Source organism: Colius striatus, chromosome 3, assembly GCF_028858725.1.
Source record: "Colius striatus isolate bColStr4 chromosome 3, bColStr4.1.hap1, whole genome shotgun sequence".
In the NCBI taxonomy this organism is placed as follows: Eukaryota; Metazoa; Chordata; class Aves; order Coliiformes; family Coliidae; genus Colius; species Colius striatus.
The window spans coordinates 57,080,992-57,101,141 of record NC_084761.1 but is presented as its reverse complement, the minus strand read 5'-3'; the positions used below and the strand labels follow the sequence as shown (position 1 = coordinate 57,101,141).

The 20,150-nt window shown below is 39.3% G+C and overlaps 2 protein-coding genes across 4 annotated transcripts in view; both read right to left on the bottom strand.

Annotated features, from left to right (window-relative positions):
• Positions 1-64: 64 nt before the first annotated feature.
• On the bottom strand, positions 65-8,362 carry MSMO1 (methylsterol monooxygenase 1). Its single transcript, XM_061994093.1, has 7 exons — positions 8,254-8,362; positions 7,944-8,035; positions 6,393-6,698; positions 5,195-5,343; positions 4,212-4,338; positions 2,488-2,642; positions 65-1,011 (listed from the first exon to the last, which is right to left on the bottom strand). Exons 3-7 carry the CDS (start codon positions 6,645-6,647, stop codon positions 804-806), a joined length of 894 nt encoding a protein of 297 aa, XP_061850077.1. The 5' UTR covers positions 6,648-6,698; positions 7,944-8,035; positions 8,254-8,362; the 3' UTR covers positions 65-803.
• Positions 8,363-9,604: 1,242 nt separating this feature from the next.
• Positions 9,605-20,150, bottom strand: part of KLHL2 (kelch like family member 2) — a 59,709-nt gene continuing 49,163 nt past the window's right edge. For all 3 annotated transcript variants that reach the window (XM_061992595.1, XM_061992597.1, XM_061992596.1), the window contains 7 exons: positions 19,354-19,471; positions 18,515-18,712; positions 17,658-17,759; positions 16,615-16,743; positions 12,284-12,424; positions 11,016-11,159; positions 9,605-10,387 (listed from right to left, as the gene is read on the bottom strand). In XM_061992595.1, coding sequence (XP_061848579.1) covers positions 10,359-10,387; positions 11,016-11,159; positions 12,284-12,424; positions 16,615-16,743; positions 17,658-17,759; positions 18,515-18,712; positions 19,354-19,471 — 861 coding nt within the window. In that variant the 3' untranslated portion in view covers positions 9,605-10,358. The remainder of the gene's footprint in view (positions 10,388-11,015; positions 11,160-12,283; positions 12,425-16,614; positions 16,744-17,657; positions 17,760-18,514; positions 18,713-19,353; positions 19,472-20,150) is intronic.

Genomic DNA, 20,150 nt, shown 5'->3' with positions numbered 1-20,150 from the left:
ACCCTACATACTTTTTTACCACAGCTTTGCATTAAAAACATGTATGAAAGGTGTAACACGGGCATCAAACCAAACCACATTTATTTCATCAGTCACAAGTGCAAATATAGCAAAAGTCAGTTCAGCAAATTACAACACAAAGAATGTAATGTAAATGCTAAGTACACTGACAGACCAACTTCAAAAGAGCAGCAAAACCACAGTTTATTCAAATAAACTTTCTATTCTTTTTACCTGTAATCTAAAATAACATCATAAATCTAGATCTGGAATGTCTCTGCTAACTCACGTTTAGCCAGGTATTCTGTCATTATCCAGTGTGCAAAAGGCTTCTTATAAACAGAGGTTTTGGTTTTAAGCAACGTTTACCCAATATTCAAATAATACAGTGCTGATGACAGTTATATGTTCTGCTATTTGATATTACAAATTTAAGAATATATTTTTAAAAAAACTAAGTCAGATTTTGGTGTACATATACATTTTTATCTGGATCCAAAGTGGGCAACATCAAAGAAAACTGGATTTCTCCCCTACCCGCCCCAACCCAAAAAAAGAGATAGACACACATCATCTCACTTGTTTTTGCATTATCTTTAAATCTGTAGGTAAAATATATGCAGTACTCAGGTATAAAATAGAAAACATTCCCACTAGGAAGATACTGCAGTGTAATTAGCCATTTCCCTACCACTTAGTAGCCAAGGAACAAGATTTATGCTTGACACTCAATCACTACTTTGCTTTACAGAAAAGCAGAAATTTCCTACCAGTATTAGCATCAGAATTTTTACACTGGAAATCTAGTTAGCCTTCTTCTTGGTTAAAAGTTGTTGCTTCTTCTCTTTTTCTGTATAGGCAATGAATTGAGAGTCTGTACCAAAGAGTCTGTCCCACCACGTGAAGGTTGACGCATAATTGCCAATAAAGTTCATGTGGTGGAAATCATGAAAACGGGCTCCGGCATAGAAAGGCACCAAATGAAGAGGGTTCAGTGGAACATCATAGCCACTACAGGGGAAGAAAACAAGAACTAATCACAAACCCACAACTACTGTAAGGATTTTTCCAGAAACCACAACTATACACACTTAATTTGCCCTTTTTACAAATTAAAATATTTGTTGGTATTGCAAGGCCCTGAGGCAATCACTGTAACACTGGCTTGAGAGGAAAGCAAGATCCCTCCTATCCTAGGCAAGTGCTTCTGTAAACTACCTCACACAAGTTCAAGCGCTTGCTGACCTTTTCTGACCAGTTTACTAGACAACACAAAAAAAATTTAAGTAAGCCACGTAAAAAAATACCAGTAGCCAATTTCCTGCTGTCTTAGCAGCTTTAACTGATTCAAGAGTGACCTTAGGAAAAAGGAAAAAATTACACTATCTTTTAGTGAAAAGCTGAAGTTCAGCTGCCCACCAAACAGCATCCCACTGCAAGTTCTTCAAACGCTGAACATTCGAAATACACAATTAAAGTAAGATCTCAGCCCTCTTTAGAGGGGTTTCAACTCTTTTGCTCGGTAATATGGGAAGGCATCTTACCACCACCTAGTGGGGAGAGCACGAAGTAGTTTGTCATAAACGGAGACAACAAATTGAAATTATCATTTTGTCATATTTTGCATCAACTTCTTTATGATGTGACATAACACATACTTCTCAGTCTATGAGTAACAGACAACTAAACCAGCACTGATCCGTACAGCAAGTTCATTAGTAGCTCATGTTCCACTAAAATACTAGTACAACCTCTTGCTAAAGCAAGTTAACCCAGCTTATAGTAGCACATTGTTTGCTTCATAATATATTTATAGATGCAAAGTCAAGTGTAATAATTAAATTTCAAAAATGAACTCTCAGTGTCCCCTTCCTCTTGAACACAGAAAAGAAAAGCTCACTTATCTACAGAAGAACCCAACTAAGCCTGATAGGATTTGCGGTAGCATTTTGGAGCCAAATTTGAAAGAAGTCAGTCTTACTAAAGAAACAAGAAGTCTTGTCCTTTGCATCTACCATGAATAAATAAACAAAGAAATAAAAGCAATTTGTGTTATTTATCTTAAGGACAGCCAATGGTTGTAAAGCCTGAAGTTTCTCTTTCCAGGCAAATTGTCTGACAAAGAATTAAATGGAAAGAACTTGTCTGGAATATTGCTTTTTGGAACTGATTTTTTGTATTCAAATATGCCTGAGATCACTTGTAAACCAAGTATCAAGAGCCAGACATTATAATGAGACACCTTGCTTCCAAAATACTCCTTGAGATGCTCTAGCTGATCATCTACACTCTTTTAATGGGCAAGACTTGCTTCCTGATTAATGCTTCCTCAAAACAGAAATCAGTAATAACTGTTCAGGTTGTGTCATTCCAAGAAGCATAAAGCATTTCAGCGCAAAACAAACAGTAAATCTCAGTGGAGACAAACTCGAGGAAGACTAGGGGAGAAGAGTAAAAACAATTATTAAAGGGCAATGAGGAATTCACCTGTGTACATCAATGGTTTCCATCAAGCGACATAACACCCACGCCCACAGAAGAATCATGTGGTTACAGAAAACAACAATTCCGATAAAGAAGCCAGCTCCAAGGATCAGTGTTTCCAGAGGATGTGCATATTCTGCTTGCATTCCAAATGGAGACTGAAAAGAGATGACAGGAAGACAGTCACCACTTTCAATTTTATCAGAATCACCATTTTGTGATACTCTACCCTTCCCATTACCCCACAAGACTAGAATAGGACAAATGGAATGATGTTGTGGACGAAGGAAATGGTAAGGTTGAGCAAGAGCCCTAACACAGGTGTTCAGTCCCTCACTGGGAAAACAGAAAACAGCATTCCAAGGTCATAACAATTATCATTCCATTAGTGATCCCAAATACTCCACTACTAGTTGAAAAGTTGGAAACTTTTGCTTAGGCTTAACCATTATCCCAGGCCAAAGCACTATTTCAGGTATATGAAAGTGCGTGGCAAGCTCCTACTAGCTTTGCTATACATCCAGTCTTAGAAACAGAAGAAAGAAGGAAGCCAAAAATATTCTCAGAATCAAGATTAATTTGAAAATTTTTCTTAAAAAAATAAAACCTCATCTTTGATGATTTTTTAAAATAAATTTGCACTGTTCAGATGTCATTTTGAGATTGGAAACAAAACATTTTCTTTTCTTCATATATACACACACAGTCCCCCGTTGTTCCTACATTTGGTTTACTAAAAAAAGATATTCCATAATGAGCTTTCACAAACAGAACACTGTAGAAAGAGAACAGTTTACAGAATTTCAGCCTAATGCTGAAGGTTATAAGTTTGATTATCAGAAATAAAAAATATTGACTTTGGCTTAAGAGTGATTTTAAAATTATCACCTTTTACTATCAGTGAAAGATTTTAGCGAACCATACATATGTATCAGTCAATAGCAAGCTTCCTTATTGTTGTCAGCCTGTATAAATGCTCTCGACTCAGTTGCTGGCAGTTTACCTTAGGCACAGTGCGGGTTATATGCTGAAATGCAGCAGTACTCAAGCACAGTAGCACTGACTTCTGTGCCCTAGAGGCAGTGCCTTCTAAATGCAGCTGTGATAAGTAAGGTGTGAGCACTGCTGGAGGACCCTCCCTGTCTCAGAACAGTGCCATCTCCAGCCAAGCGCTCCATGTCAGCTCCAACACTGCTAAATGCAGAATAAACCACCCAAAATATCCCTATACTGCACTGTGCTCCCAATGTGGCACCACACAACTGGCTACCCTGCTTCTCGAGGCCTGTCTCCAGAGCCATAACTTCCCTGCATCACGTGTGGTGCACACACCCAGGAGCTGCCTGTCTGACTCACATTCTGGGAATTGGTATGCTCTGGACAACACCCCAGGTGGTGAACTGACAAACAATCAAAGCCAGTTTCTCTACTGTTGTCTCCTCTCCTAACAAAGAGACCTATAAACCCACTTTTAAAAGCCTGCTCCCACCCAGCTCAACAGAAAAGACCAACCTTTAGTGAGAGCTCAGTCCTTCATTCCCATTGAATGAAATAAAATTACAGAAGGTGTTTTCAGAAACAAAATGGATGACCATTCTTGACAAAGAGACCAAAAAAAGACACCTATCTCACTGTCAGAGAGATGTGGAATTCTTAAGTCTTTCAAATAAGACGTTTAAACAAGTCATATGAAACTGCATGTACTAAAAAGAATAAAGAATACATACGACGAACTCGTGGTGAACCTTATGGATATACTTGTATATTCTTTTGTGATGCAGCAATCTGTGCAGAAAATAGTGCCAGGCATCCTCAATCACTGCACATCCAAAACACTGGGCTACCAGAACATACCTTTAAAAAGCAGAACAGTCATTAGTTACAGAATTCTAACTAGTAGATGTGCAATCCTGAAAAAGAAGACATTTCATTTGCTAGTTTATGCCTATTATTGGCTGAACTACAGTGCAGTGACACTACCTTTGTAACATATTAAAAATATTATTTACCAAGTACAAGGGCTATTGTGCTTATCAGCTCACTTGTTGATATGCTCAGTTGAGTTAGCATGCAGTATAACTAGTTATTAAACGTTACACAAGCAGTCTACAGAGAACACCTAAAGACTGCCTAAGACCTACATATAAAATCATAGAGCAACATCAGCTACTCAAACCAGACAGGAAATAGCTTTCCAAGAAAGATGGCTTTCTGTTGTAAAGAACTGCTATCGGGGCAGTGGGTGGGCAGCTGCATTGCTAACAAATTCAACTCTGGTTTAACATTTATCAGTTTAGTGCAAAAAAAGGGAGAACGGGAAACAGGTGGCACATTCTCTCCATTGAGGAACACACTGCTGCTGGGATATAAAACAAGGTGGAGATAGGAGACACTTTGGAGGAATGAAAAAATTTTTGCTACAAAACCCAAGAAAGTCCAGTATTTAAGCCATGCCATCATAAATCTTGCTTTGCTTCCATAAACTCCCTCCTAATCCCCTTTCTTCTGAGTATCTGAACAATCTGCAGCCATTTAAAAAATATCTAGAAAGCTGGAGTGATCTCTTATAGCTATTAGCCATCAACAGAAGCAAGATTATAAGTCTACATCACCAAAAAATCACGTATTTGAGTTAATGAGGCTATTTATTAAATATTCTGCCTCCAACTATATGTAACTCAGTATCAATATATGAGAAAAATGTACCTACCATCTAGGCATCTCTTCCCACTCATACGGGATGTTAAAATACTCTGTGAAGTAATAGGTGCCACAAATCAAAGGAAGCTGAATGAAAAAGTGATTGAAGATGAGCGTTTTGAAGCACTTCCACTGTTTTTCCCATGTTTCTGGTTTATCCTAAGAAGGGGCAAAAAGAATTGGTTAAGTTACATATTCCTATTACACATAACTAAAACGCTGCAAGAACTACTTTAGAGGCAGTTTCGTTTTACCTTGGAAGACACACAGCAGGTCCTGCAACAATACAAACTAATTCAAGCAATACAAATTACAGGGGATTGGATTCAGCATCACCAAAACTTCTTGTTTTTCTAAGCTTTCAATAAAATTTAAAGCAAGCCTCTCTTGACAGAAGTCATCTTTGTCAGCTGCCCCAAACTGTTTTTGTTATTTCAGTGTTTGTAACTAACAGGAACACTCCATATTCAACAGTTTAACACAGATCTAAGTTTGATTTTCTCCTTCAGGCCACAAAAAGTATTTTGATAGCTAAAGTAATACAAAAATAAGATGAAGACATAAGCTTGGGAAGAAGTAAGTTGTCTTGAAAACATCCAGTTTTTGCAGGGAGGCATTTTACCAACTACTGAAATTATTTCAGAAGCTGGTATTATTCATTGTAATATGAATGTAAATTAACTGTGGAAAACAATCCTCTTTAGACATGGAATGTGCTTTTACTACCAATTAGGAGTGTGCACTCCATCATGAGCTTTGTCCGTTGTCAAAATACTTCAAAACTCTTTCAAGAGAGTGTACAGAGGTACTTTGAAAGAGGCACTTGCTATTAAATGAGCACGTCATTTAATTGTTTCCTAAGACATGCTTCTACCACTAGATGGTATGATTCTACTCCAGCTTCCCCTGCTAATATACGACCTATTCCATATAACTTTGCTAACATAAAGGTTGACATAGCCTTTTCTCTATATAGCATTGTAATGGAAAGGGTACCCTCCCTCAGAAAAACTCCTTTCCTTCACAAAAACCCAATTCTCTTTCCCACCTCACAAACACTGTAATTTAGCTCTGTCGTTTCCAGAATGTCCAAATGATTGAGAAAATGGAGTCACAGAAATTGGAAACTAGAATACTGTAGTTTTTATGTTCTACTTCACATGTTCAAAGACAAATCAGGAAGTGTTTAGCAAACAACTTTGTCTTACCTGCTGAATTTTGTACTTTTTCATGTATGGTATAAACTGAAAGACAAATCCTGGTACACAGAGCAAAAAGTATGAAGCCTCGTGAACTATAAGTGATCCCCAGGTTGCAATCTGGAACTTTGTGTAGTTATCCAGCATGTAATTCCAGGCATTTTTAAACGGTTGCTGCAGGGGATTGTCAGGCAAGAAAGAGTCTATATATTCCACCGCCAGATAAGCAGAGTTCAAGATATTAACGCTATCGTTCACAGCCATTGTTCAAACATAAAACATCACAATTACAGTTCTTCCACAGCTGTAAGTAGCCTGCAAATTTTGAGAAAAAAAACACAAACAATAGTTAACTTCAGAAAAAACCCTGCATTACTTATCTTAGCTACACCCTAGGTTTAAAGTAAAAACAGGGAAGGGAAAGGCAGATATGCTTTCTACAGAACAGTGTCAAAAACCAAAGCTTAAGACTGGTTTGAGAAGCGAATCAATTTGAGAGGCAATCAGCTCTCAAATTCTGAGTTTAGGTCACAGGAGCAAAATGATAAAGAAGTATCGATTATTACCCAGTTTTATTTCATGCTAAAAGAGCTCAGAAAGGTTCAAAACAGATTTGGAAATGAAATTAACCATGATTTCTTGATTACTGAACCTCATTCTTCTCATAGCTGTGTGCCAGACACCATACAAACTACGTCAACACAACACAAGCTGCCTTTAGACTGAAACTGGCTTGAGGCAACCTGTTTTTCTATAAGACATGGAGTTTTCATCATGCTTCCCAAAAGCATAAAGGCCACATTCCTGCAGGTGGCCTGATATTCTGGCATTTCCACAGAGCTGGCTTGTTTGTTAGTCTGTGTTGGAAGGGATCCCTTGGGATGGGTATAGGCATTTTTCAGGACATCAGGTTGCTCAAAGCCCCAGCCAACCTTACCTTGAACACCTCCCATAATGAGGTATCCTCAACTTCTCTAGGCAACCTGTTCCAGTCCTATCACTATCATCATATAAAACGCTGTTATTATGCCCAATCTAAACCTATCTGGTTTTTATTTAAAACTACTGTCCCTTGTCTTGCTGCTACAGGCCTTAGCAAAAAGTCTTTCTGCACCTTTCTTATAAGTCCTCTCTATATACCAAAAACCTACAGTATGGTGTCCCTGGAGCATTATCTTTTCTAGGCTGAAGTACTCCAACTCTCTCAGCCTCTTCGCCGAGGCGCTGTGCCCTCTGATCATTTTCATGGCCCACCTCCGGAGCTCCTCTAACAGATCCACCCTCAACCCTAAGACAGCGAGATTCACAGGCTGTAGGACTGCGGCTTAGTGCCCAGCTAGTATGTTCAGACTAGGTGCAGCACAAAACGCACCATGCTCGATACCCAACATCCCTTATATTTTTCCTTTTTTAGCAACAGCACCAGGACCCTGTCGTTTCTTCCTACCTGACAACTCACCATAGCAGAAGCCATTTTATCAGCAGTGGGCACATCGTGGCTGATGTCAAGGGTGCTCACGGCCCAAGTTCCTGAACCGACGGGCACGCCAGACTACTTACCCTCTCGGAAAAGACGCCAGTGAGCCGCGGGAGCAGATGCCGGGCCGCGCCTGAGTCAGTCGCGTCTGTCCCGTCGAGACCGTGCGAGGAACCTGCGAGAAAGTGGACAGACCTGCCTGCGGACAATGCCCAGAAGAGATGCCCATCCAGCGGCCCGGGCTTCTCCCGGGAAGAACCCCCGCCCGCCCGCGCCCCGACAACGGCACAGGCATTCTGTGCGCCACGCCACGCCACGCCACACGGCGCCCGCCTTCCCTTCCCTTGGCCGCCCTCATGCTCCGCCGGCGGCGCGTCCCGTGCGCCCCCTCACCTGGGTGACAGCGGCGGTCCCTCAGGCGGCGGCGCCAGCAGCACCCTCAGCAGCACCCGCCGCAGCAACAACAGACGCCGCGGCCGCCTGCTCTTCAAGGGCGCCCTCCCATTGGCCGCCCAGCAACGCCCGGCGCGGCGCCCATTGGCCAGCTGACGGCGGCGGCGGAGAGTCAGGCGTGAGGAGGGCCGGGACGGAGCGGTGGCTCCTGCGCGCCGATTGGCTGAAGGGGTGGAGTGAGGATAGTGAGACCGCGGCGCGCGGCCAATGAGGCAGGAGGGAGGCCAGGTGACGTCAGAGACGTGATGAGGCGGAGCGCAGCTGCTGAGGTGGGCAGAGGCGGGCGGGAAGCGCGCTGCGGCGGGGCTGAGGCGGCCTTGGCTGTTGCAGGAAGGCAGCGCGGCACGGCCCCTTCCTCTGCCGAGAGCGCTCTTCGGGCTGCGGGTGCCGGCCACCGCCGGGGCCCGGTTGCCTACGAGCGAGGGCAGGCCGCCTCGATTGCGGAAGTAAAAGGACTGAAACACAAGGGTGTGTGGCGGGGGCAAGGGACCAGAACCCCACTCATGCATGCAAGCTGCGAGTCGTGCAGGTAACATTATACAAGTGCAAACGTACAGCTCACAGAAAAAGGTTTCTAGAGACACCCACTCCCTCAACCCATAGTGCATCGCAGAACATCAATAGTAAAATGTAATCGTCTATTTCATTTCAACATCTGCCAAAAAAACCCTCTCAACTGTTAACATCAAGGTCACAGCTCAAGTAGTTTCACTGGAACTTAAGAGGTGGCCATTGCCTTAACTAGTGAAAAGCCAAAGTTTTCAAGAAACAAACGTGTAGCAAAACAGTGATATTTACATGACCAGATCCTACATCTTAATGCTTTTCAATTTGCTTGCATCCAGGTCTTTAGAATGCCAGCTTCCCCTTGCTCCCCTCCTCACCCCTCCCTGCCCCAAAATCTCGTCACCTAGTTGGTTTGGAAATTGTTCTGAGAAACACAAGTTTTAAGCGACTTGTTTGCATTAGGAAACAATATAGAAACTTTTATTTAAAGAAGATGTCTCAAATATGACAATAACTTTGGTCATGTTAAAAGGAGGCCATCCAAGAATGAATAAAAATGAGCTGCTTTATAAGCATGGCCACATACAGTATATTCAGATATTAGCTAATAGAAGCTAAGGTTACACACATAAATAGGCCTTAGTACCATGCAAGTTCAATGCAATTTCATACATTTATTATAAATTTTCAGTTATTTTCATGCCAAATCACCTTTTGGATAAAAAGGTAAGAAAGAAGTAACATCTAAATGTGACCAAAATTGAACAGAAAAAAAATTCATAAGTACAGACAACATTTTTATTAAAAAGTTCTTGAAATTACACCTGTTCAAGAAGTGTTATAACCATCTCTGATCTCCTTCATTGAGAATTTGTAGTGTTAAGCATTGTTACATATCAAAAAATACAACTCTCTTTTACAACGTAGTACTGACATATTCAAAGTACTGTGCCAAATTATAAATAGTAAAATCAGGTTTCAAAGAATTTCAGTAGAAAGCAACTTATGCTCACACAAGCATATGCACATAGTATAGTTATGTAACAAAAGTTTTATAAAAGGAAACAAATTTACCCCATGCCAGTTTGAATTACTGAGGTGGGATTCAATACCTACTATGAAGACTGACAGTTCACTTCTTTAAATATATTTATTAGTCTCTGGAAAAAATAAGACAAAAATTTACTTTCACCAGAATACACACCATTCTTCACTGACAATCCGTTTCTCATTCGTGACTAACATAAGTCGGTCCTTATGAAAGTGGCTTTATTTTTTGAAAGACCTTGCAGTAAAAAAAGTGGTCCACTAGACTTCAAAAATTCAATCAGCCTCTGCTCAACTGCAGAATAATCCTACACATTGCTTCTACCTAGAGTAATCTTCATCATCTGTCAACTGTAATTGTACAGTCACATCTTCTGCTGTGACTCAAGGTGCAGCTACAAGTAGAGAAGTGCTTAGATGCTCAGTCACTTCAAATACACTTGTTGAAGACTGCTTCTAGTGCATAATCAAGTTGAAAATCCTTTTACTGATCATAATGGTTTGTCAATAACTGTAACACCTGGAGTGGGAGGAAGAAAAAGGCATATAAATCTTTAGGTAGCATTTAAAGAAAATCAAGAATATGAAAATAAAGTTTTAACATAATACCTTGCAATAGCATAACATCAAAAAACTGTGCACCAGCATCAGCGTTCGTATCTTCCCTAATTGTTCTCTGACAGAAAGTTGTCTGAGTGCAAAGTTCTGAAAGATTCTGTGACTTGAAAAAATTTACATTACTCAAGTTTACTTGAATCTTGTTATCAGTGAAATATATCCTTAACATTCACTTAAATGAAAAACTGTAATTATCAAAGGAAAAGATTCCTGAAACATTGTTTTCTAAACCTCAAATCCCAAAGAACTTTGGAATTGAGGCTCCTGTAGACTGACAAGTCTTGTTAACAAAAGGACTGGTGGTACCAGAATCGCCTTTCTGACTCACCACTTACATGATCAGTTCCTCTTGGGTGCATTTTCTTTTTGCAGTGAATAATTATTTGAAGTCATCATTCAAACCATACCATTAGATTCTTCATACTCGTTCTAGTACCTTAGGTTTTACCTTAGGCAGAACTTTAGTTTGAATGCTTTGTGAAATTTCTTATCCTGGGTTACACTGTAAAAAGTCTGTTAAATATCTATACCTGCATAGCTCCTTCCTGTACTCATACAAGATGAAACAACTGTCCATTTATCAGTTGTAGGATTATAATACTCCACTGTTGATAAATTACAGGAACCATCATCTCCTCCAACTACATACAAGAGACCATTTACAGCACAAACACCTGAAAAAAAAGAGACAGGAAATCAACAAGAAAATTAGCAATTGCCTCGTTCATTGTGGTTTCTACTCTGTGACATCATGAAAGCAGCAGAAATCCAGGAACATGAGAGTTGGGCAAAGAAGAACCTCATGAGGTTCAACAAGGACAAGTGCAGAGTCCTGCATCTGGGGAGGAACAACCCCATGCACCAGTATAGGCTGGGGATTGATCTGCTTGAGAGATCTGGAGAGAGAGACCTGGGAGTCCTGATTGATAACACGAGCCAGCAATGTGCCCTCGTGGCCAAGAAGGCCAATGGCAGCCTGGGATGCATCAAGAAGAGCGTGGCCAGCAGGTCGAGGGAAGTTCTGCTCCCCCTCTACTCTGCCCTGGTGAGGCCTCATCTGGAGTCCTGTGTCCATTTCTGGGCTCCCCAGCTCAAGAGGGACAGAGAACTTCTGGAGGGTGTCTAGCACAGGGCAACCAATATGATCAGGGGACTGGAGCAACTTCCTTATGAGCAAAAGCTGTGGGAACTGGGGCTGTTTAGAGAAGAGGAGACTGAGGGGGCATCTCATTAATATTTACAAATATCTAAATGGTGGATGTCAGGAGGTTGGGACATCCCTTTTTTTCCTGTTGTCTCAAGTCACAGGACAAGGGGTAATGGAAAGAAGCTGGAACACAAAAAGTTCCATTTAAACATAAGAAAAAAACTATTTTACTGAGAGTGACGTAGCACTGGCACAGGGTTATAGAGTCTCCTTCTCTGGAGGTCTTCAAGGCCCGCCTGGATGTGTTCCTGTGTGACCTGATCTAGGTGGACTTGCTTCTGCAGGGAGGTTGGACTAGATGATCTCTAAAGGTCCCTTCTAATCCCTACCATTCTATGATTCTATGAATTTCCTTGCTGAAAGGGTTGTCGAAGTTTGGAACAGCCTGCCCAGGGAGGTGGTGGAGTCACCATCCCTGGAGATATTTAAGAGAAGGGTCGATGTTGCACTTAGGGAAATGGTCTAGTGGTTCATAGGGCTGGGATAAAGGTTGGACTCGATGATCTTAAAAGTCTCTTCCAGCTGAAATGATTCTATGAACATGCCACTTACAATATTACCCCAGTGTTTGAAAGGAATTGTTGGATATACCTGCGTTCCTTCTGCACATGTTCATGTCAGCAACCTGCTTCCACGTACTGGCAACCGGATCAAACACTTCAACACTTTTTCTTACCAAAGGACCATCGTGGCCACCTACTGCATACAATAAATTGTTTAACACACCAACACCTGTGAATATATGAAAATATTCAAAATTAGCCAGAGAATGGTTTGACTGGTACAAAGGAGAAACAACAACAAATATTATGTCCACTAACATAAATCCTTTATCCAGTCAATGTCAGGAAGTATTTCAGAAAACATTTGGGTCAGGATGCATTAAAGCAAAAAGACAGGAACTACAGCAAGACACTGATAAGATGCCTTGTGTGCCTATCTAACATATTGCAGCATACAAGACCAAAGCTGTTCTGCAACAGAAGAGTTCGAAAATTTTGGATGAAAAATGATGTGTGCGAAAATGAGGACTGTTGAAATTTAGTACTAATTAGAAGTGACAGCAAATGAGACAGCATGCTCAGCCAGCATAATGGAAATCTGACAAGATGATAAAGCGTAAGTCAATATTTAGAAAGTAAAAACTGTGCAGTAGGAAGGATAAAAACTGGATAGACATTATATAACAGGGATGTTTCAACTGAAGCGTTGGAATACCTTGTAAACATATATATGAAACAAAAGTAAAGAGTTACAGAGAGCATCTTCCTCCCCCAGGATTTGAAGGAGCAAACCAAGCTTCCTTGAACCAAGCTTCAGTTATCAAAATATCCAAAAGGATATTAAAGCGTCTCCTTTACAACAAAAAATCTGTAAGCTTGGGATGAAGGAATAAACAAAGCTAGTCTGTATCTACTTGCTAACTGGGCTGCATGTATTAAAAATATCGTAACAGGGGAAGCGGAAAGGAAGGCCTATTTATTTATTCCTGACTTTAAAATGGCCTATTAGAACACAAGCATAATAGATTTCAGAAATCTGGGGTGGGTTTTGGGTTTTTTTTGCATTAAGACTCGAGTGATGGACCGTAAAGACAAACGAAAAAACACCACTAGAAAGCACACTGGGAAACCTAATATATGTCACATTTAGGATTACGAAACTCAAAGCTGAGACATAGATTTGCAAATATGGTTCTTAAAGGGTTCCATGGAAAGGGCACAAATACAAAAAAGATCAGTTAAGTCCTTCAGATTAAAAAAAAAAAAAGCTGGATGAAAAAAAAGAGAACTCTGAGGCCTTAACAGCCACTTGAAGTAGCCTTGAAAATATATCACCAATATTGTATGTAAGAGCCATTACTATACGGGGAGAAAAATGACTCCTGCTGAAAATAACTGGTTTTTCTTGTTAAAAAAGATAGATTTTAATAATTAGAGGGGAAGGAAACACAGAAGAGTTAATTGGTACCACAAACCTGGAAAATAGTTTCTTAATAGGACATTTTTATATATCATGCTATCTAATGCTTTATCAGGGATATTCACTACTATAGTTTTCCACCCCCCATATCCTTCCCTGTTCATTTAGTTCCTTTTTTATTGCTATTACTTCTACCTATCACATCACAGTAAAGTGTAACAGCTTTTCTTTCTCCCACTCTGATCACATATTAGAATAATACAACATTCATCTTTTATGGAATTAAGCATTACAAAGCTAGAAGGAGTAAGATTTTTAGTTTAAATATGTGATGTGATATAAATCCTCCCCCTCCACCCTTTTCCCCCCAGGCTTTCTGTATAGTTACTGACCTTCCTATTTGGTGTGTAGAGTTTTCCTTGTGCCACATTGCCAGTTTTTCTTTCATAGCTCATTCTTAATCATGTCCTCCGATCATCTTTGGTGCTTCATTTCCCTTAATCCCACACCCAGTTTGCAAGTCCTACCTTATGTCTTGCTCCTTCCGTCTGTATCCTCTTGTTGCCGTCTTCTGAGTTCTCCTTTCTTTGTTATTTCTTTCCTGCCCATTTTTCAAGACCCTGTCTTATTTCTCTCATCCCTCTCTAAGGACTTTATATGGACCCGAAGTTCCTTGTCCCAGTATGTTGTTGGAAATAGATCTGTCCCTGTATTGATCAACTGAGAAGCAGTTGGTACTAAAGAAGAATAACTGAGGGTTAACTTCTGAAGTTGCTTTTGAATGGAACTGAAGCAGTGGGAACAGAAGACACTGGCTTAAGTTCCTTGAGATGACCAGAGGTCCAAAGGTTTAATATAGGAACAAAATTATCTTTTTAGCACCCGTAACATCACCACGACTGATCGACAGTTGGAAATAGTAGCGGTGGTTTTGACTATTTGGCCACTACAGCCAAGCTCAATCAATAGTTACGATTTTCACATTAACACCCACTCCTCCTCCATGCACAAATATAATTTTAAATGTATTTAACAGAGTGGCATTAATCGATTGTATGAATCTGAAATAACTACTTTTCCTCTCCAATTTTTTTAGTCAGAGGACGAGGTAAAAGGCAGAGAGTTGAGCAAAACACAGTCCTAAACTCTGGGATGAAGGGAGGGAGGAGAGGGTCAGAAAGATCCCAGCAATTAGTGTACCTAAGACACTAATCATAGAAGTAATTCAACATTTTAAAAAAAGATCTGAAAATATCTAGTGTATAAATAGGCTACAAGCACAACAATAGTTTGCAAAAACAGAGCATTTAAAAAAAAACCACTGAGCTAAAATGTGTGTGCATGCAGACTGCAAAATGAAGCTTTGTCGCAACCCATCAACACTATTTGTCTTCATAATTATATAATAATTTGCCTGCTTTATAGAAATATTTTCCTTAAAACTTGCCAATGTTAGTCAGGATTATTTAACGGTACCTTACTGCAACTCTGGCCAGTTTTTAATCCAAATGTTACTTCCAAGATGCACAGACTGAGTAACTAAAAGCTTCACAAGATCATTATGTTTTCTTGAGATAGAATGTATCATGTTTCCTTCATAGGCATCATAGTTTTAGTTTAGAAGCAATCAAAACATTACTTTTAGCAATAAGAGACACATTAACTTGTTGATTTTATAAGGGTGCAAAGGAAGTACCCCAAACAAAGTATCTTAATTTCAGTACTTTATTTCTCTTAAAATAATTTGGACTTAATTTAAAGACCATTATAGAGATTAAAAACTGTTCAGAGTTAATAAAGAATAATGGAAAGCAAGATGAAAAGTTGGGATAACTATTAATCATCTACTGAGTACACTAGAAGGACATTCAGTTTTATTTGTAGCAACATCTCCTTCAATTATGAAGCACATTAATGCAATCACCAGTAGATATTTGAAGGGAATTGCTAAAAAGCATCACTGAGTATTTGAAAAAAAAAAGTAAATTAAACAACTGAAAAGGTAGAACTAGAAAAATAGTATCATGCAATTTGACTTGAAAAAGTCCATGGGAACACATCTAGAGAAATAAAACAACTCCTGTGAGCTGAAAAAACCTGAAATACCAAAACACAAATAGAGAACAATGAACAGTAAATGAGTTTTGAGTCTATAATATAAATAGATAATGAAAATGCTCAAGTCAATTTCGAGCTGTGGAAGCCTCAATTCATTAAAAGAAAGTGGAATACGACAGCTACTTTTGATGTCTTTACAGGGAATTACACATACTCAGAATCACAAGGAGGAAAAAAAAATCCACAAAAAATAGAGAAGGAATTTTTAAGATAATAAAGAAATAAATGGAGATACCTTGGCTAAACGATAAGGAAGGATAACATGTAGTAGCCTATACATATCCAAAGGATGTAAACACCAGGTGATGAGAAGAATTACTGAAGATGAAACAAAGGGTACGTAAGTGAAAATAATCGGATGAAACCAGTAATACAAACTTAAGAATGACCAAGGACAAAATTTCCTGCAGTGAATCAGAATGCAGAACAAGTCCTCCAAGCAGGTGGAAACCTAGTCACAATTTACACGTAAAGTCAACTTGAAAATGCTATTAGAAAAATCAGTCCTACACTAGAAAAGAGACATCTTTGAAGAAATGACTTTGTTTTCATCCTGGCCATGTAGATTTTGATACTTCAGATTTAAATGATAGTAAATTGATCATCACAATCCATGCATATTAGTCTGTTATGTTAAAAACATCAGAAGATATGGGAAGAAGAGGAATATGGAAGGTATGAAAAAGCAAGAAAAGACATTTACTATTAACAGACAGAACCTTACTCTCCAGGGCAGTTTTATATTTATAACCTTTTATATGTCAGCCATCTAAGATTAACACATTCCATTAGACTCAGACTTTAGCTTACCTTTTAGATACATTTTGAAACCCACACATTTGGTTCAGTTTTACAAGGACAGTTGGCTCTTGTTCACTCACCTGCTCCACTCCGTCTAGTGCTCATTTCTGCAACATAGGTCCACTCATTCGTATTGGCATCATAGCATTCTACTGAACTAAGGCACTGACGTGACGCCCCATCGTAGCCACCGACAGCATACAGTTTACCTAGAAGGGTAACCAACAGGAACCTACAGATTTCTGATGCACACAGACTATACTGGTACACAGGTCATTGTTCTCTGAATTAGCTACTAATCAATACATGTCATCCATCAGTTACTGAGTTTCTATTTTGTAAATAGTTCAAGACAGTACACTTGTCACTTCTAGGATGTAAAGGGCAGCCAGTACCTAACAAGAACAATGTGAGCCGAAAGATTCTAAATTGCCTAACTGAAAAACAAAGGTACTTTACCCTGGTTTCAATTAAGAATGATTCAAAATCAAGCTAATTCAGCTATATCCAACATTGGAAGTTCACAAATAGAAATAACAAAAGTTCTTTACAAGATATTACTTGTACAGTCTGCATTTTCAGATCAGAAACAGCAGTGGTTCCTATGCAGTTAACATACACACCTGAAATTGTTGTCAGACCCAAGAGCCAATCCAGGTCTGCATTGTGCAATCAACATTCAGGCTATTCACCACCAATCTGACTTCAAAGTCAGCAGTTTTCCTGGCACTGTCCTTGAAATCATCCCCACCCTGCAACCAGCAAAGTCAGCCACAGATAGCAGTTGACAAAACTGCAGTGCTCCATCACTGAAGACCTGTTTATAAGGTCACCACTTCAGTAATTGGGCTTTCTAGCTTTGCTGACGTGTAATGTAGAGCATGCATGCTTCACAAGCTTCCCCTCAGTTGGCCTCAGGCACATCTGAAGCTCTGAAAATATACTTAAAACAACTATGTTAAAAGCTGGTCAAAACCAAGCACAACAACAATGTATTGTTCATATAGTTTGAATTATAAAGCCTAGCTAAAACACAGATCTCGGTTATGTTTTGAAAAGTGAGAAAAGTAAGCAGGGTGAATGATTCAATTTCCCTTTCCTTTAGTGTCTTTTGTCAGCTTACCTCCAACAACACCTACACCAACACTACTTCTTCTTGTGTTCATTGGAGCTACATGAAACCATTCATTAGTCTTTAAGTTGTAAACTTCAACCGACGATAAACCTATGAAGACAATATAACATTATTTTCTCTATCAATCTAGGTGCAACATAATGCCTACCTTCTGGACAGTTCTTCCTCTCTGAAAATTCAAATTACTTCACCTCAACGACTGTTAATTACTGCGCAAAAGGTCCTTTAGATAGCCAGTTACAGTCAACCCATTCTTGGTGTCTGTAAATTGGCAAATTAATAAAAGTTTTTGTGGAACTCAAATATTCTTCCCTGGATTTTTTTTCCTCCTTTTTTGTTTTTAAGTAAGTCACAGTGCTCTCTCCTACAAATGCTTCAGAAATATTTATTAAGGATCATCTCTGCACAAATGGTTTAGTCCTTCTGTGCAGAGAATGCACAGTGTATGTCCAACACGTACCTACAAGTCAGAGAAAGCTGTTTGTAACCCTATTTATAGCACATGAAGATGCAGAAGTATATTTCATATGTAAATAGGACAAAAGAGACCAGGAAATTTTTCTGCTCACATCTTCCATGAGTTAAAGACCATAGCTACAGAAGGAACACTGAAAGGGAACTTGTCAAAGATTCACTAGTCATTAAGCTTGAACTCTCACACAGGAGCAAACAAACAGTCCACTGTCCAGGCAGACGGATGTGACCACCAAAGCATGTTCTACACCACAAGATGCCAGGCTACATGATTGGCTTCATCAGAGCTTCCAGGAAAGAGACATTCAAATTCGATACAACTATGTCAAGAGTAGTCTAAGCTAATCAGCATCATAGAAAGGCAGAAATACCTGTACTCCCATCAAATCCTCCCACAGCATAAAGAAGGCCATTTAATACAGCTGCTCCAAGCGTGCTTCTCCTGTCTTGCATATTGGCAACGCTTGTCCACTGGTCCTTCACTGGATCATAGGAATCTACTGTGCGAACTCTCAAAGAACCGTTGAAACCACCAACAGCATAAACCATGCCTCCCATGTACACCATTCCTACAGCAGGGAAACAGTGAGCAGAGATCAGCATTTTAATCTCTTTGGCAATTCATTTTGCTCCATACTGCCCTAAGTATGCAGGTACTTGACATAATTTATAGTACTCACTATGCCACCAGGCTTCTGACAGTGTCCGAGAACCACACTTCATTCAGATTAAGCACTAGAAATTGCCACTTTTTGTTACTAATAGCTCACACTTCTGAATATCACACTTGCCGAATTTCTTCTTGCTTAGATATCTCTGTTTCTTTAAAGTCACATTTTCACATTCTTAAAATTGGTCACTTCTTCACATTCTTTAATTCTCATTTAATAACAATAGAGTATTTTAATAATAAAATTACTCACTACTGTAATGCAGCAATATTTAAATTTATTTATCCTATCTGTAGGAGGTAATAAAGCAGTTCATTCTAGAGACTAGAAATGGAAGCACAAAATAAGATCAGGTTATTAAATTTATATTGTTCCAAATTAGCAAGGAATTAAAATTTTAAGGATGATTACTAAAGTCAAGGCTTAGCCCTTCTTAGATAAGTATCTTAAGTACCGTTCCAAAGAATATATGATGCTTTATACAGACACCTAAATTCTGAAGCACTACCAACTGCAACAAAAAATTAGGCATCACTTACCAGCTCTACATCTTCTGGAAGGCAACTCAGCCACCTGATGCCAGCGTTCTTCTTTAAAATCATAGCATTCAACACTGCGAATTGCCTTTGGTGCCTGTCCTCCAACTACCATCATCAGCTAAAAGTGAGATAATAATATTTATTAGCTATTTGCACACATGACAGCACCTGAAAGATCAAAAAATAATTAAAAGATAAAACAAGCCTCTGTATGAAAAATAATTAAAGCATGGTTCTCCCAAATAAGAAATTTGAGTCTTGCAAACTAGACAAAATTCACTTTAAGAACACATGCAATTTGTAATCATTGTGTCCACAGAAAATATCTAGGATAGAAAAGACAGAAGCGATTAAGAGCCTAGGCAGAGCTCCCATGAACAGGGCAGATCCTGCTATATCTTCATATCCTACTCTGATCCCAATGGGACTGTGACTGTACATCACAGAACAGTATTATCTGGTTCCTTTCAGAGAAATGTGCTAAATCTGCTGAGTGGAATCTCCTATTCCATTATTGCAGTTGCCATAATACTACTATGAGAAGACTTCTTTATTTCATCAGAAAGAAGATAATATCTGGTGTTTGTCCTATTTTCTTCTTCTAAAATTAAGAAAAAATTATACTTAGCTAAAAATTTAATAAATGCCTCAACTAAGAAGTATCGGTTTTTGTTCAGGTTTTTTTGGGTTTTTTGTTTTATGGGGTTTTTTTTTGCTTGTTTTAGGGGTTTTTTTGTGGGTTTTTTTTTTAAAGAAACAGACTAACTTCCTCTCCAACACTAGGCCTATAATTGTAT

Coding starts and splice junctions, on each gene's coding strand:
- MSMO1 (XM_061994093.1), bottom strand. CDS start 6,647: ATGGCTGTGAACGATAGCGTTAATATCTTGAACTCTGCTTATCTGGCG. Junction 5,344..6,392: donor AAAAGTACAAAATTCAGCAG/GTAAGACAAAGT, acceptor GCCCCTTCTTAG/GATAAACCAGAAACATGGGA. Junction 1,012..2,487: donor GAAACCATTGATGTACACAG/GTGAATTCCTCA, acceptor CTTCCCCTGTAG/TGGCTATGATGTTCCACTGA.